At 31.7% G+C, this 25,934-nt stretch overlaps 2 protein-coding genes across 13 annotated transcripts in view; one reads left to right on the forward strand and one right to left on the reverse strand.

Moving 5' to 3' along the window:
• LOC145289039 (uncharacterized) overlaps positions 1–25,115 on the forward strand; it is a 232,093-nt gene extending 206,978 nt beyond the window's left edge. For 11 of the 12 annotated variants that reach the window (XM_080136378.1, XM_080136380.1, XM_080136385.1 and 8 more), the window contains one exon: positions 17,013–25,115. In XM_080136378.1, the coding sequence (XP_079992504.1) occupies positions 17,219–18,952 (1,734 nt within the window). In that variant the 5' untranslated portion in view covers positions 17,013–17,218 and the 3' untranslated portion in view covers positions 18,953–25,115. Of the gene's footprint in view, positions 1–9,514; positions 9,735–17,012 lie in introns of those variants that run through there. The other variant, XM_080136387.1, reaches the window with a different exon arrangement.
• Positions 1–25,934, reverse strand: part of LOC145289182 (cilia- and flagella-associated protein 337-like) — a 1,233,457-nt gene that overhangs the window by 7,151 nt on the left and 1,200,372 nt on the right. The gene's annotated exons all lie outside the window — the stretch shown is intronic.

Genomic DNA, 25,934 nt, shown 5'->3' on the forward strand with positions numbered 1-25,934 from the left:
ATCTTCATAGGAGATTTAAAAGCAACACCATTTCTGCAAGTCATCTTTTTGATTGACTACACTTCCGGTCGCATCATGGCGTAGCGGTAAAACGTCATGTTTTCTTTCACTTTCTTTTTTTGTTTCATGTCACAGGTTCGAACTTGCCTGATCACTTTTTTTTTTTCTTTTTTTTTTTTTTTACACCTACGAACACCTGGGCAATGCTGAGCACCCAGGCTAGTGTGTGTGTGTGTATATATATATATATATATATATATATTGATAAACAATAGAAAAAAGGATCTTTATATATATAAAAATCCTTTTTTCACTTGTTTATCAATATTTTAAATTGATATTAATAATTAGAAAATGTTTTGAAATGCTTCTTTAATGATATTAATGAAACTTATAAGTAAAATGTGTGATAAAATGTGAAAATCTGCATCAGATAGAAAAAAGATGGTGTAAACTTCATATGGATTTCTTGGATGAAAGTTTTTAATAAAACTGTTCATTATATTCATGTGTGACTAAGACACCCATCATTCGTCCTTCACACACATTTTTTTTTAAGTTAGGAAATTACAAAAAGACTTGATTGTTTCCAGATTATCTGGGAGACTAAAAAGGAAAAAAAAATAAATCCTTGTTTCAATTCTTTGTTTCTTTCTTTTTGTTTCTACTTTCATTTTTTTTTCTTTAATCTCCTCCTCCACAACCTCTTCTGACTTGCTCTCTTTCTCATCTTTTTCATCCTCATTTCTCCTCTTTTCATTCTCCTTCTCTTCAGGATGGACGATCGACCTAATAGAAATTCTCACAGATTATGAAATTGGCTATGCTAAGTTCAATCCCATCAAATCTATCGAAGTCGTTTATACACTAATATTGTTGGGAAAAGGTATGAACCACTCTCCTCCCAACTGCTATGGTTAGTGACTCTACTTATACAATTAATCATGTATAAAGAATCGTTTACAGTAAGTGTTCTGGTTTATAGTATGAAATAACGTCAAAAGGAGTTGGTATGCCGTAGCATATGAGTTACATAAACACTCTTCAGATGCTGCAGCTCTGTTTCTTGTTCTCTTTCGGTGGAGGAGGGGTCCTTCACGACTGAGACAATTTTTATTTTTGTACCTTTTCTCCACGTTAAAAAACGACCCTGGTGTCTAACTCTGTCCCGTGGGGAGGCATAGTAAATAGGTACATAAACACTCTTTCCCTTTCCATTTCATAACTTGAAGTGATCGGAGTGCATCCCGAGAAATGTTTGCAAGTACCCTGCCTACTTATATTCAAATCACTCGGATCAATTTCAGTGAATTTAAACTTCATACAGCAAGTGGTTTGTATTTGTGACTTTCACTACATATAATACAGGGTGAAACGATAAATTTGTCGCCCTGTAGAAAACAACACTACAGCTTTCTTTTAATACATTTATTAAAAAATCAATTCAGGTAACTTAATTATGTAGTAGACCTGACATCTGTTCAATATACCCGCCTTAAGCCTCAATCACCTCTTTGATATGGGCCCAAAACTGGGAGCATGTCTTTCCCACAAGCGCTTGCGGGAGCTTGGCAGATGTCGGCGATCAGGCTGGTTTGGTATTGTGGTAGGTTATGTTGGTGATGTTCTCAACATATGACCAAACGAAGTAGTCCAGCGGGTTCAGTTTAAGGGAGAGGGCAGTAAGAGAAGGCTACAAAGTTGTTGCACTCCTTCTGAAGCCAAGCCTGGGTCTCTTTGGACTTATGGCTGGCGCCGAGTCCTGCTGCTACATTCAGATTGCACCAGGAGATCACCACACTCTTCAGCACATTCAGGTACATTTTGTGTTGACTTTCAAGCTGACTTTGAAACCATACCAAAGACCATAACGATGGCTGGAAACTTCATTAAGATTTGCATTTTGCAGGTGTTGGCAATGGTCCTGTTCTCATAACTTGGATCAGTAGAGAGCATGAGTTGTGCAGCAACGCATCCTGAACTCATTCGTTGAACATTGTGTCACTTTCAGACATGATAGAAGGCTCCTATCACTCCTGGGATTTGTACACAACTGGCCAACTAGTACATGGTCTGCAATATAAAAAGAAAACCGGTTTTAATCAAACGGAAATGGAATCTTTCGTCTTTTCTAGGGTGGCAATTTTAGCGTTCCACCCTGTATGTAAGGGTGACTTTCATTCCTATGCAACGCAAAGTGGCTCTGCTAGTTAATTTTTAAAAGAATGACATCAATGAACATCTTAAAACTTTTATAACCTTCTATTCTTAATTTTCTCAAGTAGCAGAATAATAATAAGATGAGATGGCAATTTTTATTCACTTAAGAGATATTAGTTCTGTCAAATGAGAATACCTTTGGGCTATGTCTAGAAGGGATCGATCATGGGTAACTTTATTGTCAAATTAGAACTGGCATTAATTTAAGTTCTTTCATCTCTACATATGTGACCTTTTCTCCTTTCCTAAACTTGTACTTAATTCCTAATTTTATTTTAGGTCACAAATGTTGCCGATTTATACAATTTTTATCGATTTTTCGAAAAAAAAAAAAAAAGTTGGAAAATATATTAAAATATTTAAGTTTTATATTTTTTTTAAAAAACTATTTATTATTTACATTTTACAGTTTTACCTATGTAATTTCAAACGATTTCCAAAATTATTTTAAAAAAAATTTTAATGAGTTAATTTTTCAAAATTTGTGAAAAAAATGTGGAAGATTCGTCTTAAAATTTATGAATAAACAGACAATCTTACTGTTAATTAAAAAAAAAATTTTTTTTAATCAATGCTGTTTTTGAATAGTAAATAACTAAAAATATATTTAGAAATCAAGCATGAATATTTTTTTTCTACGGTAGGCTAATGACGCATTAATTTGTTTGCATGTTGCTGATAAAAATCGTAGCGTTACTTGTTTCTTTTGTCAGAATAAAAATATAATTTTTAAATCAAGTAACTGAAACAATTTTGATTTAAGAGTTCATTAAATTTTTTTGTGCACAAAGTTTGCGAAAGTTAATTTAAGGATTTAGTTAAGATTTTAAAAAGCTCAGTTTTAGGAATTAAAAATTGATATTTTCTAGAATAAAGAGGAATTTAATAAAAATAATTTAAATATTACTTTTTTTCGGGCTACAAATTACGGTGTTGAAAATTAATAATAAAGGACATTTTGTCAGCAGCCTCCATATAAACAAGAAACTAATCATTTTAGCCGTTGTCTGATCAAGTGTGACATTTTATTCTGAACTTACATCTTATGTCTTTTTCATAATATTTCAAGCCAAAGGTAAAACTTTTACTGTTATATCTCACTTGATTGAACAAAAACTTTAACAAGATACAATGTATATTTGCATTAAGCTTTTTTTCTGTATATATTTTTATTCTTTAATGTGGCCTGTTTTTTTTTTGGGGGGGGGTTTCATATATATCGAAATTTGCTTCTGCCATTTTATATTTTTCTTAAATTTAAAAAAAAAGTTTTTGTTTTTTTCTGCAACCTTAAAATCATCAAATTTTGTCGGTTTTATGGCGAGTAAAACAAATAATGTTTACATTCGATTTAAACCTTGATTCTTCAATATTGAGTAAAAATTAAGGTGAATTAATTTCATTTTACTAATTTTTACTTGCATTTTTGTTATGGTTGTCAAAACTTAGTGTTATGCCTAATATCTTTTATGTATCATATAGATATTTCTATATATGAAAATGTGTAGCTCTCTCTCTCTCTCTCTCTCTCTCTCTCTCTCTCTCTATATATATATATATATATATATATATATATATATATATATATATATATATATATATATATATAATTACAAGCTATACATATTATCTTCTTCAGACGGATATTCTATTAGGTTGGTGCAAAAATAATGTTTTTTGACATGAAATTCAACGTCAAAACATTTTTGCACCAACCTAATAATTTCTTATAAAAATAAAAAAAAATAAAGAAAAAGTTCCTTTACATCTTCCTACGCTTTTTTTTTTTAATTTCAATATCAAAAAACATAAACCTAACCCAACATAAAAGCTTTCTGTTTGATTTAATAAATTCGTTGATAATATCATTCTGTTTTGTCAACCATTTGAATAGAAATTCTTATTACGTGAATAAATGTGATATTCTGCAGAATTGACATATCCATAATCAAATTTTAAATCTAGTGATTTATTGATCAACATGACTATGATGCGTGGTGGTCTGGCTTTCATACTATTAAAACGCTTAAACCTTTCGGTTTTTTTTTTTTTTTTTTAAATAAAATGAAAGTAGTTTTTGTGTACTCGTTTTTATGTTTTTACTTATTTCGTATTTATGAAAAGCATTTTTTTTTTTTTTTCAGTTTTCAACGAAATTTAAATTTACACTAAAAAATGCCCTCACAATATGTCACGTTTTCATCTTCTTTATCATTCTTTTTGGATTCCGCATTAAGTTCTTAAGTTTTCAAATTCATTTAAACAATAAATATGTACAAAAAAAGTTCTTAAGATATAATGTAAAAATAAATGTTACAAAATCCCGTCATCTTTGTGGTTGATTCTTGTACAAATCGATATATTAGGTACGGGCAAAAATGGACGAACAAAGATAGGGGGACCTAGTTTTGAAAGCCAATTTATCATAATTGTTTTGTGGGTTTCCGACTGCTTTTTCATTATATTTGAAAGATTAGGGACCAAACTTAATTTCCAAAACGAAAAAAAATATTTGTGCACGTGAAAAAAAAAAAAAAAGTTATGAAAAATGTTTTCATGTATTATAAAAAGAAAAATAAATTGTATAGAGAGTGGATAATTGGAGGGTTTTCATCCCGCTGCTGCCGAGGCGAATTTGAAAATTAGAAATGAAGTAGTGATATTGGACGGAGACTGAGCTATTTTTAGAACAGAAAAGGCAATGTCACAATGACCCAGACAAAATGACGTTGTAATGGTGCAAGAATTAAGGCAGAAAAGAGGGGTCAAGTTAAACTAGACAATTTAATGATGAAATTATCAACAGCTGTCACAGGAATGAAGCTAATCAATTGTAGAATAGGTAGATATAAATTAAAGATTGCTTCAAAGTTAGGGGCTATGAGTTTAATGTGGAGATGTCTCTACCTAATAAATAGGAAGTCGTGATAGATTATTAAAAAAAAAAATGTAAAGGAGAATGAAAAGACAGGAAGAAGAATTTAATATTTATAATCTACCTATATATAAAAATGAACGTGTCTGTGTACATTTTCCTACGCAATAACTCTGTCAATTTTAAGTCTACAGACTTGAAATTTGATATACAGGGTACAGAGATTTGGGGAAATCTTTGTAATCCGTTTTCAGCCAGAAATTTGGCTGGAAGGGGTCAAAGTTCAACAATTTGATCTTTGAAAACTCTACCAAACTCCTCCGCCAATTTTGGGCATAAACAATTTAAATTTTAGATATAGGTTCCGGTTCCTTTGACATGGAACTAACTTAATAACTTGATTTGAGCCCAAAACAATAAATGTTAAGAGGTCATAATAGAGGTCAAAGTTAAAAAAATTGACTGTTTTACAGGGTTACTTAACCTCTTGAAACTATTTAATTGTGAAAAAAATCGAATTCTTTGAACCGCTGAATTAAAAAATCGGTAAATTTTTACATTAGGTCCACCTCCACATGGGGAGGTTGTGAGTGTCTATTTCGAAAGCTGTTAACATTTTTAAAGAAATTTTATCGCGTGCGCATACAAACATGACAGCCAGTGAATTATAGTGCATAAGATAGGTCTTTATATCCCGAAAACTACTTGTCTCTACAAAATTCAAATGAGAGTTTCTTATTCAGCATAGCCGAAAACCTGTAGCCGTTGTAATTTAAAAAAATGAAATAAAATTGGAGGTGGACCTAATGTAAAAAAAAAATGCCAAAAATTCTTTCAACTGTTTATTAAAAAAAAAATCTAATTCTGTCATTTATTTGTTGTATATTACACCTTTCGTTTTTTTTTTTTTTTTTTTTTTTTGTTCAAAGTTAACAACTCCACACTTTATTCAAAGGGGTTAGGTTAGGTTCTGCCTCGATACCGGTTACAGAGTAAACTCGGAACGAGGCTGGATTTTCGGACCCCTGTTACGTCAACCAAAAGAGCACTCTACCCTTGTGGGTAAAAAATTCAGTTTGCAATTCCGACGTTCAGGTTCCAAATTTCGAAAAGACGCACATAGCCACCTCACGTGGGGAATAACCATAAAATTACGTTGCAGCCCAAGGAGGTTTCCCCTTTTGATAGGGGAAACCTCCCTGGGCTGTGTCTGGGATAATAATTCTTTTTAAATTACCCCTAACTTGAAGTTCCTGCTGCCACAAATGCTAAACAATCCGCCCTCCTCCTTTTTTACGGTAAAACGAAATGAAAGCAAGGAAATAAGCGCTTACGAGAAACAACACGGCGATTGTGAAAAATATTGAATAATTCGACCCCCTGTCTTTCCAAGCTTATAACTACTCGAAAAATGTAATTCAAACCCTAATTTTTTTTTTCAATTAAAGAGCAAGGACCAAGGTTTTATTAAAAAAAAAAAAAAAATACAAACAACGTGGTTAAAAAAAAAAAGTTTTAAACTTCGGACTTTACAGGTAAATTTCTAAAAAAAACTATTCTTTTTGTTTTTTAAATTTGAATATATTATTTATTGATCTTTTATCTTCAATTTGTGATATATAAAACTTTGGTACATAAATTAATTATTTACTTTTTAATAGACATTTCAAAATAGGGGGGGGGCGTGAATTTAAAAAAAAAAAAAACGTTTGTCTAAAATATTATATTCGGTTTATTGGAAAGAGCATAAAATTTCACATTGACCCTGAAAATATCGTAAAAATAGAATCAATAGAAAAATTTTCGGTAAATATTCAGATACGTTACAACAGAACACCGACCACTGTAGTTTGTTTTGTCATAGGTAATCGAGGTCGCTGAACAACGAATTTAATACTCAAACCGGGGGCAAATTTACTGTTTGCATGGTATTAACCCCTGAATCCACCAACTACTTTCCGCCATTTTACAGCTTCCGTTTACGCTGCGCGCGCGCAACAGCATAAACGACGGCTTGCTTCACCTAGCAAACTGCCTTCTCACATGGCGTACCAATCTTCCGCGGAAAATTAAAAATTAGCTGAAAAAGAAATAAAACAAGAAAATGTGAAAGCACTCCAAGTTGGGAAGGAGGAGGAGGGGGGTAATTTAATTTATTTTTTTTTTTTTTTTTTACCTGGAACATAGAATTTTCAAATAAACATTAGGGTTTGTATTACTGTACACATAGATTCGAAAAAGTTGTCAAAAAACAAATATAGAACAAATAAATGTTATCGAAGGCAAGATAAGTTACTTTTCTACCTAACTGGATATATTTTTTGTGTTTTTATTCAGTGTAACATGTTTATTCAGCTCGAAAAACATGCAGTGTTTACCGATGTATTGGAAAATTCAAAATGGCAGCCGACTCTCTCTCGGAGAGGGTACGTTTGGGAAAAGGTATTATAAATAATAAACTAGACAAAATACTGTTAGAAAACAACCGAATACATGTCAACTTATGTCACGGTAACATATATTGAGCGAATTTCTAACAGTATTTTGTCTAGTTTATTATTTATAATACCTTTTCCCAAACGTACCCTCTCCGAGAGAGAGTCGGCTGCCATTTTGAATTTTCCAATACGTTGGTAAACACTGCATGTTTTTCGAGCTGAATAAACATGTTACACTGAATAAAAACAGAAAAAATATATCCAGTTAGGTAGAAAAGTAACTTATCTTGCCTTTGATAACATTTATTTGTTCTATATTTGTTTTTTGACAACTTTTTCGAATCTATGTGTACAGTAATACAAACCCTAAACATTATAGCACTTTTTGGGTGGAAAAATTACGGACTGACATTTTTTAATGACTTACAATTGAATAAAAAAAAAAAAAAAGAAAAGTACAACAAATTGGGCCCCCCCCCCTTTTTTTGCGAGAGGGGGATTTATAGAACTTATGTGGCTTAATAGGTGCTTCTGCAGTTTAGTTAACCGTTTTTCCGTATGTATCGACATTTACCGATTAGAACACCATTTAACATTTTTCGAAGATTTTACTGTTTACATTGGGGGCGCGAGCGGGGGGGGGGCGCACGCGCCCCAACATCACACCCGCCCCTCCTCGCTTGCGCCCCCAATGTAAACAGTAAAATCTTCGAAAAATGTTAAATGGTGTTCTAATCGGTAAATGTCGGTGCGTTACTTTTTGAAAATTTGAAAATTCTATGTTCCAGGCGGGGGAAAAAAAAACAATTAAAAGTAACCCACCCTCCCCAACTTGGAGTGCTTTCCTTTTCTTTTTTCAGCTAATTTTAAATTTTCCACCCAAAAAGTGCTATATTGTATTTTTAAAAATTAGAAAATTCTATGCTCTGGAAAAAAAAAAAAATTAAATTACCCCCCCCCCCCAACTTGGTGTGCTTTTCTTTTCTTGCTTTATTTCTTTTTCATCTAATTTTAAATTTTCTGCGGAAGATTTGTACGCCATGTGAGAAGGCAGTTTTGCTAGGTGGAGCAAGCCGTCGTTTATGCTGCCGCACGCGCGGAGCGTAAACAGAAGCTGTAAAATGGCGGGAAGTAGTTGGTGGATTCAGGGGTTAATACCATGTAAACGGTGAATTTGCCCCCGGTTTGAGTATCAGATTCGTTGTCAGCGACCTCGATTACCTATAAAAACCCAAATTAGAGTGGTCGATGTTCTGTTGTAACGTATCTGAATATTTACCAAATTTTGATAGATTTTTAAAGTTAAAAAATTGAAAAATACTGAACTCGTAAAATTCAATTAATTTCATTACTGTTTTTTAAAAAGTAAAAAAAAAAATATTTCTATTACTTTTTATACAACTTTAATAGTTTATCTTGGAAGTATAATGCATAAAGAAAATAAATAACCCACTTTTAAAAGAGAAATTACGAGTTTTTTTTTTTAATATTTTATTCGCAGTTTCGAGTTAGGGGTATCAAAAATTCTGATACACCTAGCGATTTCGGCATAGAAATTCGTGCAATTATCTTTCGTAAAATATTTTTTTAACCATTGCAGATATTTTAAATAGGATATTGCGTAAAGTAAATGTGGTATTATGGTGACCGCTGAAATAAAAATGGAGAAATTAACCAAATTCGTCTAGTTAAGAAAAGGGTAGACCAACGGACTCCAGCCCCAACTTGTGGTGGCCGGATATTTTATCCCCGCTTCAAACGACCTTGTGTCATATGCTGGAAGTCGTAAATAGGCATTACTACTTGTAATAAATGAACAAAAAGCTAAAATTTAGTGTGTACCTTCCCTCCCCCCTTCCAGTCTGGTTTTCGTTTTTATAGTGGTGAGTTTATTTCAGAGTTGATCGTCGAATAATGATTATAGAAGAATCCTTTAAATCTCTCTCTCTCTCTCTCTCTCTCTCTTTTAATCACCAGCGATCATACCCCTCCTTCTTTCTACTTTGATAAATTTCTCTTCGTCTTCTTCCATTGAACACTTAGTCTCTACTGACTACAAAATCCACCCGGTTTCACATACATAAACATATCTATATACATACGACGACTACAACGTGTTTCCCAACAAGGCCGTCGGTAACCTGTTCAAACAAATAATTACCCAACGACAACGGATGGATTAATTGATGATGGGGGAAAAAGTTTGTTTTTGTTTTCTATTATTCGGACTAGTATTTTGGTTTTGGTTTGTTGAATTTCATCGAATTTTGGAACCTGGGCGGAATTTGTTTCCATATTTGGTTTAGAGGCGGAGGATAATAACTTTCTAATTAAGTTGATACAAAATGAAATTACTCCTCACGATAAATATTTTTAAATGCCTACACATTTATTTTTTCATATCACCCACAAACCCTATTTAGTGACATTACCTATAAATTTATTATTCTGTCAGCTCCTAATATCGTATAAACACTATCTTTTTTTAAATTATTTCTTTAAATTCATGTTTTTCAACACACCAACCGTTATTTATATTCTAAACAAAAAATATCAGGTAAACACTTGACACGAGAAATATATTTATCGAAAAAAAATTTTATTTTTATTTATTTTTTTTATTATTTATCGATTATTCATGTCACGAAAATCTCGCCTAAGAAGCCTTTTCACCTTATGGCCGCTATTCCGAATTCTTACCTGTAAGCAATCATTAATAAATTGGTTCGATTGTACCAAAGCGCCAAAGCGGTCATAAACAACACTTCAAGTTTAAATGCAAACGATTTCAAATCACTATAAATGATTGCACAATTACAGAATTAAAGTTTTTTTTTTTACTTTGAATTATTTTATGGCTTTTAAGTAGTCAAGTAAAAATTGTATTGTTACTTGATTTTTAATGTTCATAAAAAAACAAAAAGAACTTTGAACATGACCATCTTCATATTAGAAAAGGAGGGGTAAGTTTGATGCAAATATCGTTCGAAATTTGTGCATTAAATTTGTTTGTGCAGTAAACTGATTTTATTTATTTTTATTAAAATTCTACTCAATTTTCTGTAATTTTTGGTGTACACTAATATTGATAAGATTTTCTGTTATTTTATTTTGAACTGCTATATTACCGATCTATCTCAATATTCATGCTAACTTGTTTTGTTTTTTTTATTAAATTTATCTTTAGTCCTTAAATAATCCCATATAGAAATGCCTTTTCATAAGTGTGCATTAAGAGGATGGAGGTCATTTTAGGTTGAACTTTCATAGCAAACTAATCCCCAACTCCCCTCCTCCTCTCATAGAGCAACAACAACAACAACAACAAGTCTTGAAAATTCAGATTTTTGTGAACTTATAACAATAGATGTTTCCACATTTTAGTTTCGTTCAAATATTTTAACGTAACGTAATATCAGTACAACCGCTGATTTGAATTTTTTCTAGGTACTAGTTCGGGGGAAGGGGGGGGCGCGGCCGTCGTGCAGATTTGATATTTACTATTATATAGCTAATTCTATATTGAATATTTTGGTTCAAGTCTATAAATGGGCCACAACAAATCTTTTTTACAATAATAATCTGGAAAAAAAATCTTTATAATGTACGTACTTGTCACTGCATGAAGATGTCATATTCCAAAAATCACGTAAATCGATCAAGTAGTTTTTTTTTTTATTTAAGAAAACCAAATATTATGAGACATTTTATTGAAGAAAAACTTTACGTCATCTTGTTTTTGAATGATACACTGCTAGCGACACCTATTGGGAATGTTTGGAATATAAGATCAGCAAGGGGCAGACAATCGACTTTCCACGCACTAGAAAAAAAAAACTGGGAAAATTAAGACATTTATAAGTTTTTGAGGATGTTGAAAACAAAAATAACGTTTAAAGTTCCAGCAAACGAGTAGTTTTCAAGATATGAAGAAATGTTAGTTTAAAGCAAGTGGGAGATCACTTTTCTATAATAATTTAACATATAATGATCACCCACTTTATGGCCAGAGGATGTCGAAAACGAAAATAACGTTTAAAATTCCAGCAAACGAGTAGTTTCCAAGATATGAAGAATTTTACATAAATGGAGCATCCACACATTGACGCTCCTCCAACAAAAATTCGGCAAATGTATTTCAGCGGCGTAAATTCAAGTTTTACACTAGTGGTTGCCATAAAGTGTGTGATCATTATACGTTAAATTATTATAGAAAAGTGATCTCCCACTTTCTTTAAACTAACATTTCTTCATATCTTGGAAACTACTCGTTTGCTGGAACTTTAAACGTTATTTTTGTTTTCAACATCCTCAAAAACTTATAAATGTGTTAATTTTCCAAGTTTTTTTTTTCTATAGTGTGGAAAGTCGATTGTCTGCCCCTTGCTGATCTTATATTCCAAACATTCCCAATAGGTGTCGCTAGCAGTGTATCATTCAAAAACAAGATGGCGTAAAGTTTTTCTTCAATAAAATGTCTCATAATATTTGATTTTCTTAAATAAAAAAAAAAACTACTTGATCGATTTGCGTGATTTTTGGAATATGACATCTTCATGCAATGACAAATACGTACATTATAAAGATTTTTTTTTTCAGATTTTTATTGTAAAAAAGATTTGTTGTGGCCCATTTATAGACTTGAACCAATATTTTATATATAATACTGACTTTAAAAGTAAAAAAAAAAAAAAAAAAAAAGACTTGAGTACCATCAGCTAAAAGGAAAATATTTAACGCTCCAACTGCGTTCCCTACCATTTGAGCTATCGGCAAATTGATAAGAAAGATTTAAAATTAACCATTTCAAGCTATGAATGAATTTGTGCATGCGCAAAAGTAATAGAAATATGTTGGCAAGTTGAAAGGAACATTTTGCGTTTCAACTTGCTGACATATTTCTGTACACGTTATTTATCCATCCAAACAAAGATTTTATAAACAATCTCTGGTGTATGATTACTAATTTCCTGTTAATTTCAGTGTTATGTGAACAATAGTTTAAGAGTTTATCGGTTAAATATTTCCACAGAGACATACCTTTACTGTTTTATTTATATAAATTAGACACCAATTGAAGCTTCCTTGAATTTCAGTTTCTCCTTAACTCTTAAATATTGAATATTTTCTAGAAATAAAATGAATTGGATTTTAATTGAAATTAGAATAAGAATCCTATACATAAGGCTTAGTCTCATTATATCTTAATTTTAATTTTTGTGAGAGGATATACCACTGGTGCAAAACTGTTCATTTCGTAGAATCTTACCCGTCCTGAGACAGGTATTTTAGTTCCTGAGATACCTCTACGACGATGTGTAAAACGTCAGTAGTACACATTTTAATGGTGACGTCATCATTTCGTGTGTTTGTGTTAATTTCTATGGATAAGTGTTCGCATTATAATTATTAATGGAGTAAGTTTTTTTGTTTTTTTTGCTATGGATAAAAAATAATATAAAACTTAACCTTTTGTAAAAGAAATACATTTTTATTAACGAACTACACAGACTAGAGTTAATAAAATAAAATTAATTTTAACATATTCTGTTGACACATGTATTTAAAAATAATGTTCTTTACAAGCCTCCGTACATTTTTGAAAAAAAGCGCCAAACATAAGGACCCCCTTCTATCAATTTAAATAATAAAATCCAAACGAATTTTTTTAAGGTTGATTTTGGATTTACAATTTTTATCTCAATGGTCTTATATTCTTTTATATGAATGGAAACCTGTTATTAAAAAAAATCCATTTAAACTTCATATCGTGTAATATTTGAATTTAATATATTATTAACCTCTGTTAAAGATTCAAGGATGCACAGAAAAAATCGTCAATTTGTTTACTTAGAAAGTCTTTTTAGTTTTACTTCTATTTACACCTTTCTGATGAAATAATTTGTTTCCTTCATGCTTGATTCAATTATATATCAAAAACCAGCCATTATTTTTTAATGTTGGTATTTTTTTAAAAGTTAATGGGCTGATATTGATATATATATATGCATATAAAAACAATATGGTCTGATTTAATATATGGCTTTAGGTTGTCTTTAACAAAAAAATCTAAGTTCAAAACTTTAGTGAATGAAATTTAATAATTGATTTAATATAAAAAAATATCTTGATTTCTATTGTACAATAAATCATATTACAAAGATTCAATGTGTTAGCTGTTGAAACAAATCTCATATAAACACAGTTGTGCTGTCATGTTTTTTTTGTGTGTGTGTGTGTGTGTGTGTGTTTTGTTTTTTTTTAGAGTTATGAGACTAATAACAACCTTTTTAATTTCGAACAAAATTTGGAAGGTCATAATTCAGTGGGTAATTGAGCAACCACAATAAACTTAGTATCATTGCTTATGATGCATAAAGATCTGTGCCCACATTAAAAGTTTTTAGATGAAATAAAAATGATATTCCAGATACTTAGTTCAAAATCTTAAAAAAGCATAAAAATTATTTGTGGTTTATGAAAATATTTTTATTCATGGAAAGTCCAAAATTTGCTACAATATTGAATATTTCTCCTGAATAGTATCACAGTCTAAAAAATAATAAACGTGACAATTCCTTTTACTCTCAATTTGCTGCCCTAACTTAGTCTGTTTGTCTAGCTGTCCATTGCATTTTTTTTATTGGAAACTACTGGGCCAATCTGATTGAAATTTTGTATGAACCTTTATTATAAGGTGCAGCAAACTAAGTATTATGGTATCCGTTCAATGCACAGTTAGGGATTAATCACCACAATATTCACATTGAAGTTTGGCATAAAGCAATCATTCTCAGTCAACAGGCTATAACTTTTGCCTGTTTTTAATGGGTTAAATATGTCTTTTGGCACTATTTTGGTCCCCTGATTTATCAGAGAGGGACCTATGTTTTCAGTAGTGTCCGTGTATCCGTTAGTCAAGACTATTGCCAGATAACCTTCCATTAGTTTTTCCTGAAATTTTCCCACAAATTGTATTTAATCAAATAGATGTGCACAGTAAAAAAATTTTTTCACAAAAATTCCTGTTGCACCCTCAGTCAAAAATGACCCAAAATTGCACATCTTGCCCCATCCATTAGAATTTTTTGAAACGTGGCCAAAATGTGGAGTGCGTTGTTCTTAATATAGATCCAGTATGGGTGACTCCGGCAAAATTCTGGTTTGCCAGGGTCACCTATTTCAGTGCTGAAAACGCCTCTTTTTGTGGCTCTTTTTTCATATTTCTCAACAAAAACTTGCTATGTCTGACTATATAGTGGTTTTTCATTGTGGTCAACTCAAATATACACGTGTTATGGCCTGAAACTGCACCGTTATCCATTTACACTGGGATTTGGCATCCCCAGGTGCTCAAGAGATAAAAGAAAATGTCCCAAAATGGACAAAAATGACACTTTTTTACCCCATAGTGTTTGATCCATCCATTAGATTTTCCTGAAACTTGGTCAAAATGTGGAAACTATTTTTTTAATATAAATTCAGTATGGGTGACCCTGGCAAAATTCTGGTTTGCATCCCTCTGGGACTTTTGGAGTTAAAAAAACATGCCTTTTTGGAGCTCTTTTTTCATATTACTCAAGAACTTGATATGTATACCTATATAGTAGTTTTCCATGGTGCTGAATTCAAATATACATGTCTTAAGGCGTGAAACTGCATCATTTGTCCGTTTTCACTGGGATTCAGTGGTTCCATGAACTTAAAAGGAGTCACAAATGCTCCAAAATTGCAAAAAAATGACACTCTTTACCCCATAACTTTTGCTTCATCCATTAGATTTTTCTGAAACTTGGCGAAAATATGAAGGCAACGTTGGCCCTTTCACACTTCTCACATTCATCATTTCTTCACTATTTTTTTGTGGCGTCATCTCACATGCAGCACAAGAGGGGCCATGCACGCACGGCTTGTTCACTTTATTTTTTTTCTTTGGTTGTTGGCCTTTTCTCAACATTTTCTTGTTTTTCCATATAACTTATTTACATTTGCCTTAGTGTCATTTATTTTCCTTAAAATTTTCACTACTTTTTTTTTTTTTTAAATTCTTTTGCATACTATTAAATTCCAATTTTTATAATCATAATCATATTTGTTTTTTTCATTTTTAACAAGAAGGTTCAGTTTGCTATGATAGATTAAACTTCACACCATTAAAATGAATGATTTTTGTAAAATCTTCAGATGACTCAATCAAATGACGGATTATCAGATTATTTTTGAATTTTGAAAAAAATTTTGTTCAGATTGTCGAGTAGGTATAAGTTTGCTATACATGCACATGCAATACAATAAACCGATAATCCATCCATGATATTAACCTTTATATCCTCAAGTTGCTTTTGGTCTTGATACATTGTGACTCATTAGTCAAAAAACAAAAAAGCCTATACTATTAAAAAAAAATAATTTCAATATCCACCCATTGCCCAAGAAAACAAGTCGGTATTCCCCCACATACACATAATTTTTAAAAATCCTATTTAATATTTATTTATCTGCAGACTGTTATCCCCATCTTCATACTTGTTGTTGTTTCACCACATTTCGGCCAACTATTCCTCTGGCCTTCTTTAAGTGATTATTAACCATGATGGGAATAGAAAGGCTCAGTCTCTTGTGTCCGGAGTAATTGCTGCTTTCCATAGTTGTTGTCTCACCCCATTTTGTCCAACTAAGCCTCTGGCCTGCTTTGAGAAGGATTGAAACCACTGTCTTAAAACAATGCTTACCTGGAACCATAGAGATTCAATGTCTCTATCCACTGTGCCACGGCTCCCAAAGAGCGCTCAAAGTTTGATTTTTGTAAATTCAAACAAAGCCCTTTCCCCAAATAACTTTTTTATAAATCCTATTGGTGGTTATGAATCTGTTACCGTGCAATTTTTTTTATAGTATTTTCAAGTAAAATTCAATTTTTACAATATTTTTGTTTATTGAATTGTTTGGTGAAAGTACAGAATAGTTACAAAACACCCGTAGATGCACAAGTAGCATCATATAAAAAAAATAATTACATTGCAAAACTATCATTCAAGCAAAGTTAGTGAGTAGCGCACCCACCAACAAACAAGTTCTTCAAAATCCTATTTTAAAAAAATAATTTAATTACAAAATTAATTCTGCCGCAATGCATTTTAATTCGTAGACATTATTGTTTTATAATTTTATTTTATTAAATAGTAACTTTTCTAAAAATAATTATGTGATGAAAACAAAACCGTTTAGTAATCTTCGAGACTTAAAAAAAAATATATTTTTATAGTGTTTTCATCAATAATTCACAGACAGACACTTTGTTGCATGAATGAATGAAATTAATATCTCTATTATATTCTTTTTTTTTTTTTTTAATATTTTTTAAACTTTCTAATCAGACAAATGTTTATTGTTTTATTTTCAAGTTATTACTTTCTAATCTTTTTTTTTTTAATTTTATTTAAAAATTTCTATGTTTTTTTTTTCTTTTGTCTTTCCAGATTATTTGGTAAAGAACTATGATTATGAAAGTATCCATCCTCTTTTGTCTCCTGTCAGTTGTCCACAGTTTGTCTTCCTCTTGGAATAATCAAAGTTATTATCCGGTAATCTCTCTACGGCTTACAACTTGTGCGTGGCACCCACGCCAACAACAAAAAGTAGCAATGCTGAAAACTTGATAGCATGTGATTGTAAAGTTTGGCACATGCTTTGTTGCAGCCAGGCCAACCCGACTTTTCCAGTGACCATGTTGTTACGAATCTGTTCTTTACAGAAGAGCAAGGGCTATTTCTTTGCCATCTCTTTCATCATTGTAATAGCCGTGTTGTTCTTCTCCTGGCAATTGTTTCGGCAGTCATCTTACCAACCGATGCGAGAGTTAAGCAAAATTGGGATGTCAGAACAGTCCTCAAAGATCGAGTCTATCAACATGCCCATGAATTCTTTGGAAAGGATGTCCCCGTTAATACGCTTTATGGAATCTTCGCGAACCAACATCTCCCTTGCTCAGCTGCCATTGTCAAAAACGAACAGAGAACTTTCTCAAAAAACAAACAGGATTCAGGAAGCTGTTAAAGTCCAAATCTCTAACCAGGGGAATTATATCTTACATTCTCAGAAAAATTACATAAACAAAAATGGTAATTTTATACGGAAGGCAAATATTGAAAGAGTTCCACTTGATAATGTAAAGAACATTAAAAACACCAACAATAAAAGAATATCGTTGAATGGTAGTAATTCGAGAATTGAAATTCGATCAAGGGGCAACCCATCCAATTCGTTTAAGACTGACAAGCACAAAATTGCCATCAAATTATCTGGCACGAACATAAATTCTAACAAACTGCTGAATCCTTCAAATAATCGAAACCTGCCAATTAATACTGTAAAAGTTTCCAAAGACACACCTATAGATACAAAACAAATCAGACCTCAGCTATCGACAAAATTTGTTGATGATATTCACAATTTTCACATACCGGACAGACAAAAGATTATTGCTAGTAGAAATCATCTTGAAGATGCACTTAATCAGGCAGCCATGGACCCTCAGGATCATATTCTGACAGGTCAGCTGTGTAAGGACTGCCAAGCTCTAGGATTTCGCTATGAACTCAATGTTGAAGACATTTGCCAGGGTAATGTTCACTTGGTAATAATTGTAGAGTCACCACCCAGCAATCGTATGGCCCGGGACGCAATTCGTAATACGTGGGGTATGGTTAGCCAGATGAGTAAGAGTGAGATCCGTGTTGTCTTTTTGCTCGGAAAATCAAACCTGTATCCGGAGAACCAACTTGCAAAGGTTGAACATTGGCATAACCAGGATGTTGTTCAGATAGACTTTATGGATGCATATGCAAATCTCACCTACAAAACTTTAACGGGTTTGCATTGGGTTCATACCTTCTGCCCAAATGCAAAATATGTGATGAAAACTGATGATGATATGTATGTCAATACACCTCTGATTGTGAAGATGCTGCGAGCAACACCAAAAACCAAGTTTCTGGGAGGCTACTGTTGGGGCATATCCACACCCCATAGAGACAGCCGTTCAAAATGGTACGTCCCTTATGAAATGTACCCATCTTCCACATTCCCACCCATGTGTTCTGGGACCGGGTATATCATGAGTAGAGACCTTGTGGACAGTATTATCAATGTGTCGGTGAATATAAAATTCTTTTATTTGGAAGATGTGTACATAGCACTGTGCTTGGAAAAATATCAGATCTCACCAGTCAATATTCAAGGTTTTAGTAACATGCTGGTCACTTTTGACCGATGTCAATTTCGTAACTATGTTCTAACATCCCATGGTCACTTGCCCTATGAACTTCGAGAGGCATGGCCGATTATTCAGACGTGTCCCCCCAAAGAATTGACTCCACACCAACTCTTTATGCCAATTCCTTACCCAGACGTTGATTAGTTGCAGAACGCAAAATATTGCTTTCTTTTTAAAAAAAAAAAAAGTAGAGTATCATCTGATGACTCTGCTGGTTTACTCCTGATTCTTCAGGACAGTAATAGAAAAAAGGTAATGAAAAGGGTGAGGACAGTTGTATATGCACACACACACACACACACACCTGGGGATAAAACTATTATGTGAGCCTCAATGAGGCATTTTTTAAATTTTATTTTTGAATTTGAATTGTTTCAATTATACATTTTTTTTTTTTTATGTCAAAGAGTAAGAGAAAAAAAATTATTCTCCGGTGTATGTGTTCAATTTATGAATTTTTTTTTTTTATTCCTCTACTTTAAGAACCATCTTTTACATACACTCTTAAAAAATATATATAAGTAACATGTTTGACTCCGTGCTTAGAGTGACCATCTATCATCTATACCTTGAGCAAGTATATCAAAGCTGGAACATTTTTTTTTTCATTTGCTCTCCTCTGCCAGCCATGTAAAAATAAAAATGCCTATTTACAGTTTGGCTCATACTGATAGTGATCAGTATATTTGTATACTTATATAAATTTTTATAAGTATGTCTCATAATCATTTTCATAAGTTTTTTTTTTTTTTTTTTTTTTTAAGCTGAAAATTTGGTGAGGGTGGGGTAGTTTGTATATAGCCAGCAGGGGTAGATTGGGCCATCAGACAACTGGGTAAAATCCCTGAAGGGATCGGGGGGGGGGGTGCATCTCTGAAAACTGGTAACTTGATAAGCTGCTCTACAAACAGTCCCCATGTGTTACAAAAAAAAAAAGAAAAGAAAAATATTCAGTAAAATCTAAATTTATTGTAGATGTTTGTATATTTAATTTTTATATCTTTTAATTAAATCCATTTTAAGGTGTTGACTGAATCACTTAAATATTAATGAGGTCATGTATTTAATATTTACCCAAGATAAGTCTACTTCATCAACATTCATCTGGTCTCAACAGATTTTAAGAGGTTTGCGTTACCTGAATCTTCAACCTGATCTTGTCAGAATCATGAACTAGCAGAAATATGGCCACATATATTTTGTTAGTAATCTTAATATAATTCTGCATTTTATGAACATTGCATTTTTTTTGTTAGACTAACAGTGGAACGTCCTTAACAGATTCAAGATGGGATGAGCCATTTTTTTCCTTGGTAAATTTACCTAATTTAAGTAAATGAGAAAGTTGAGAAAAAGTTATTAAGTCATCCTCTCATGAGATGTTTCAATGGAACTTTGTCATAGAAATGAAAACAAAATTAAGATGTTGATGGGATGTGAACCATTTCATATATGAACTGACATTTGTTTGCTGTGTGTGTGTGTGTGTGTGTGTATATATATATATATATATATATATATACACACACAATGTGTGTTATGAAAATATATGCCAATTAAGCTACACGGAATCTTTCACATCTAATCCCCATGAGAAATTGTCAAGCATTTTAGCCTGACTATTCCCTACAAGGATGAAATGCAGAAGATTCTGTGTAGCTTAATTGCCATAGCTTACTATCTAGCTCCACTCACGTATTGAGCACTATTGAAGTAGAGACTAAAAGCCAATAAATATATCTCTTTATATTATTGTATATTTAAAATATATGAAAATAGCGTGATATAAGTGTTTGATAAATGAGAAAAGACTACTTTTTAAGATTTTTGATTTTTTAATAATGAAAATATGACTTTGGAGAATTGTGATATATTTTTGGTTACAGACACCAAATCTTTATTATGATAAGAAAAATGTTTTGTTTTTTTTTATCTCCCCCCTCTTCCAATCTGTCTCTGATGGTTACAGTGATGAGTTGAAATGATGAGTAAATACAGTACTTATAATATTAAATAAAAACTCCTTGTTAATAGACTTCATTTTACATACGAAACTGAGAAAGATATAAGAAAATGAAGAAAAGCCCCATTAATGCAAGAGGAGTTACTTCCACTTGGAAAAAATTTGACTGCCTTCACTGAAGACGCAACAAACAAGGATGTTCACATTTAATTGCCTCCCCACTGCAGCAAATTTAAACATGGTACCAGTTTATTGTGGGTAATCTGGCCCACCCTCCTCAAATTTACAGTGTTTGGACCTGCTAGCATTCCCTCTTCGTAAGCGCAATGAACCAATTTCTCTTTTCAAAAAAGAAGTAATGCCTGGGAGGATGGATGCCAGACGCATATTCCACTCTGATAAGCTCTGAGGGCCTATCTTTTCAAACCTATTAACATTTTTGTCTTCAGTCAAAGTGGCCATATTTGTCCAAAGGAAATGCTTTTTTCCTTTTCATTTGTTGAATCATATGGAAAATAAAGCCTGCTAGCCATGACCCCGCCCCCAACACATAATTTTTCTTTACATTTATCATGTCTATTCATAAAAATGGAAACTACATTGTTGTATATATCTCGATCGGATATCCTCATCTGGAAAAAGAAAAAGTTTAATCCAGAAAAGAGGCTGTTGTTAGCTTCATTTCTTGGATAAAATACGGATAATGGTTATTTCTTAAAAAAGGAGAGGTGGTGAAAAAAAATTTGATAAAGAAAAAAAAAATATCCGATATCTTTTTATTTTATTTTATTTGCTTACCTTTTTTCTAAGGTACTATTTTTGCTCAGCCAGGTGAAAGGAATTTGCAAAAAATAAAAAATAAAGAACAGTTAAAAAAACAAACAAAAAAAAACATAAATTCTATGTAGTTATCACTACTCCCAGGTCTACTCTAACCCAGCGAAGTAGTAGTGCCTGCCAGATACACAGCTATGGGTTAAATAAAAACTATTGTTTGCAAAAATATTTAGCTACAAAACAAAATGGCTGTTATTATGCTGACCTTTTCACAGTAAACCAAGCCTTGACGATACCTTACGAGAAACCTCTTATTCCCAAATTAATGAATTTTCACAGAGTACTGCACTTATCTTAAACATGGATACTAAAATAATAACAGTCAGATAGAAATATCTAATGTATTTGAATTATGATGAAAGGTGGAAAACTAGCTGGTATGTTTAATTTTTCATAAGGTGACTATAAACCATATATCTTTAAAGATGTAGGGAAGTTTCTTGATTATCATGAGACGAGGGAATAGGAGTTTTGGTGGAAATGTTTTTAAAGTTTGAAATTATGTATTTCCTGAAAAGGAATATTATTTACATGTTTCAAACTGCTTTCTTCATCTCGATTGCTACTGCTTCCACTACTTCATTCTGAGATGAGGTTATTGTGTTATGTAACACAATAACCTCATCTCAGAAATATCGGCAAATATGAACTGAGTAAAACTTTACATATAGTATTTTTCTAATTATTATTATTACATTGTTATTCATGTAGAGTTGCTTTCAAATTGTGTTCCATGCTTTAATATTTTTGAATTCTTTGTGGAGATATTTCTTTCAGACTTCTATTTATCTAATTTAAGAATTGGAACATTGAGAAAGTTGACTCTCATAAATTTTAAAACAATGCAACCAGAAAAAGATGCCGATTCACCTGTGAAAAAAGAGTAGTAGCAGTTGATTTTATTCTATTAAAAAATTATGGATGAAAATCAGACTTTTGAGCTTAGAGATAACCTATCTTTCCTGAAGACCAGCTGTTTAATATTTCTATGAATATAAATGTTAATAAGTGATGCTGGAGCATTGGTAAATACGATAGAAAATAAAATCATGTTTGTTAAGAAAGCAACAGAAGGAAGAATAAATAGAAAACCTGTAAAAAGGAACGAAGCGAAAAATATTAGATGAGCTGAATAAACATACAAGATTATGTAATTAGATGGTTTGCATATGTAGCTTGTTGCTCAAAGAATTAATTTGTAACATAATCATACCTATGTCTGCCTGAGCGGTGCAAGCATATATGTGGACAGCTGAGAACCTGAACAATAGCCATTAAGGAGGATTTGGCTGAGTTTGATAATTTGATGCGCCAGTTTTAAAATGAACTTCCAATCAGAAAAGTGTGCTCAATGAAATAACATTTCAATAGATTGGCTCAATTCTCATTTACTTCAACATTGAGATTCTATAATTTCTTTTTTTTTTTTTTTTTTTGTCGAATTCCTAAAAACAAGTTCATTTTCATTTTTAAGGATTTTTTTTTTTTTATTATACAAAGATTTTTTTTAAATTATACATACATTGGAAATCCATAAATAACTTAGTATTTATACTTATAGGTAAGTGAACAGTATCTGTTTTTTTTTTAAATGGAGAAACTTATTTTGTTTCTAGAACTGCTGTAACATGACCTACTACCTAAACAAAGATGAATTTATTTGCATATATATTTATAGCATTTGTGCATATAAATATATATGCATAATTGTTAGAAATAATAAACAAATTTGCAAAGTGATTGTGTGCTTTTGTTTGTATTAATTATTATATTGTTATTTGCTATAAGTGATGAGGTTTAAATATATCATTCAAACACTACCGTGTTTGAATATATGGTTAAGTGGCAGTTTTAGTCATTTGGAACTGCTTTAAAGCTTCACTGCTCACTCATTTTTCGACCAAATTTCAAACAATTATTACAGTAGATCACCTTCTCAGCTATATTGTGAAAAAAAAGTTTTCAATTTTTGTTCAGTAAAACAAAAGTTATGATGAATTTTCTGGTGTTCAAAATCATAAAAAATATAAGGAGGTGAGTGATGTTTTTTATGACTGGTCTCCATAACAACCATATCGCTTCAGCGACTACTTTTGCTACTAATTCACTAATGAGAGTATGAAAGGGAGATAATTGGGGGGTATTTTATTGATAGCAGATGAGTGCCATATATTGTTATTACATACGTGTTTGTGGGGGGCAAAAAAATAAGACTGAAATCAAACAAAGAACAAGTGAATTTATTGGAAGCCTGGAAAAATCATGGATTACAATAGAAAAATGCGAGCATGAAAAGTAATATGGTTAAGCTTAAATATAGAAAAATATAGGACACATTGTTTATAACTTAAAATATTGCAGCATTAAGAATTGATTATATAATATTATAAATTGAATTAAAAAAAAAATCTTAATGCTGCAATATTTTAAGTTATAAATTTCTTATATTTTTTACTAGAATATCTTGTCCTTTTCTTTTCCAGTTTTAACAACTAGTCCTTTACTTTTCCATGTTTAAGCTTAACCATATTACTTTTCATGCTTGCATTTTTCTATTGTAATTTCAAATTTCTAAGTAGAAAAACTGGAGGAAACTAAAAATAGAATGGAAGAATGAGTCTGTGTTAGCTGTGTCCGGCAATTCACTACTTGTACGTTCACAAAAAATATCTTTTCACTTTCAAGTTTGATTTTTTTTTTTTTAATAACATTTTTACATTGGTTTATGTCTTGTTTCAGAATTTGTTTCATTTCCAAATGGGGATTTCTGAAAGTATGGTAAAAAAAACAAAAACATTTTTAATTTAAAGGGGGTGCACACCTAGGTTGGGAATTACTAGTGTAGACTCCATTGTTTATCAATAGGATTACATTGGTTCTTGCTTGTTTTTTAAAGTATGTCTGAATATTTTGTCTTATGCTATTCAATATTGAAGAAATTTTTTTGTAAGGTAAAAGAGACGAACATTAGATACATATTCACGACAAGCAATGTATTAGAAAAACCACCTTTTTATGGCTAAGTACTAAGGATAATTTTTTTTTTAATCACATGAAGATGTTCACGGCAGAATAGTAAGTATTATCGTTATAAACGAAATTATTTGGAATAAAAATTTTTGTTTTGATGAAACTTTGTGATATAAAAAGAGCACAACAATTGGAACAGCATGAATTCAGAGGTTCTTTAGTATCGGCTGGATAGAATTTTACCATTTTGTTTATGATTCAGACACATTCACACAAGGTCACACAAAACAAATAAGAATTATACATCTACACTCATACAAACAACATACAACTTTTGTTCCTGTGATGAAAGAAATATGGAAGAAAAGAATGAATGTGATCGATTGATTGGATTTTGTTTGAAATGCAAATTTCTGATGTGATACTCTTTTTTTTTAATTTATTGTGAATCCAAAGAATGTTGTGATTTTTACAAATTGTCATTGGAAGGAGAGTTGCATTTTACAGACAAATAAATTCGATTTTAAACAAATGAAACTTGTTCTTTTTTGTTTTTGTTTTTTCCATTGTGTCCTCTTAACAACATAAGTTGACCTAAAGGTCAGGTCATGTATTTTGTATTGACCCTGTATTTTTTTTTTTTTTTTTTAACAAATGAACATAAAACTTTTATGAAATTCTTTTAAATTCTAATCAGATCGAAAAATGTCTTGTCCCCCCCCCCACACACACACCTTGTCAGATTTTGTGAAAGTGGAAATATTATTTGGATTTTTCAGACTACTGTTCTTACCTTGAGTGTTATTTTTACAATGTTTCGGTCGATATAATCCCCCACCTTCTTCAGGTCTATTTTGTTGATTGAACGAGAGCATGCTACCTCATGGATTGAATAAAGGTTTCCGTTAAAAATTTTATGCAGATTCTTGAATTCAACAAACTACACCTGAAGAAGGTCAGAGATTACGTTAATCCAAACGTGAAAATAACACTCAAGATGAGAACAGTAGTCTGAATAATCCAAATCATTAATCCTCTTCCAAAAATTTCAGATACCTAAATATTTATCGATTTCAAAAGGATAATTTTTATTGGTAAGTAAAAAGATGTAATAAAAATTGAATTTGTTATGAAATCATTTTGCTTTTTTTCTTTGCTGTTACATTGCAATTTTACGTTTCCTTTCTCAATTATTTACTGATCTATTTGATTGCAAGTTTTGATTAAAGTTTTTGCAGCAAAATAAACTTGACATAAAGGTGGTCGCGACAACACAACACAATGTTCTATTGCTTATTATATTTGGTGGAAATAGTGTCCACCTAAAGGGACCCTCAAAATAAATGAAAGTAAACC

Source organism: Euprymna scolopes, chromosome 2, assembly GCF_053919585.1.
Source record: "Euprymna scolopes isolate OS-2025 chromosome 2, ASM5391958v1, whole genome shotgun sequence".
In the NCBI taxonomy this organism is placed as follows: domain Eukaryota; kingdom Metazoa; phylum Mollusca; class Cephalopoda; order Sepiida; family Sepiolidae; genus Euprymna; species Euprymna scolopes.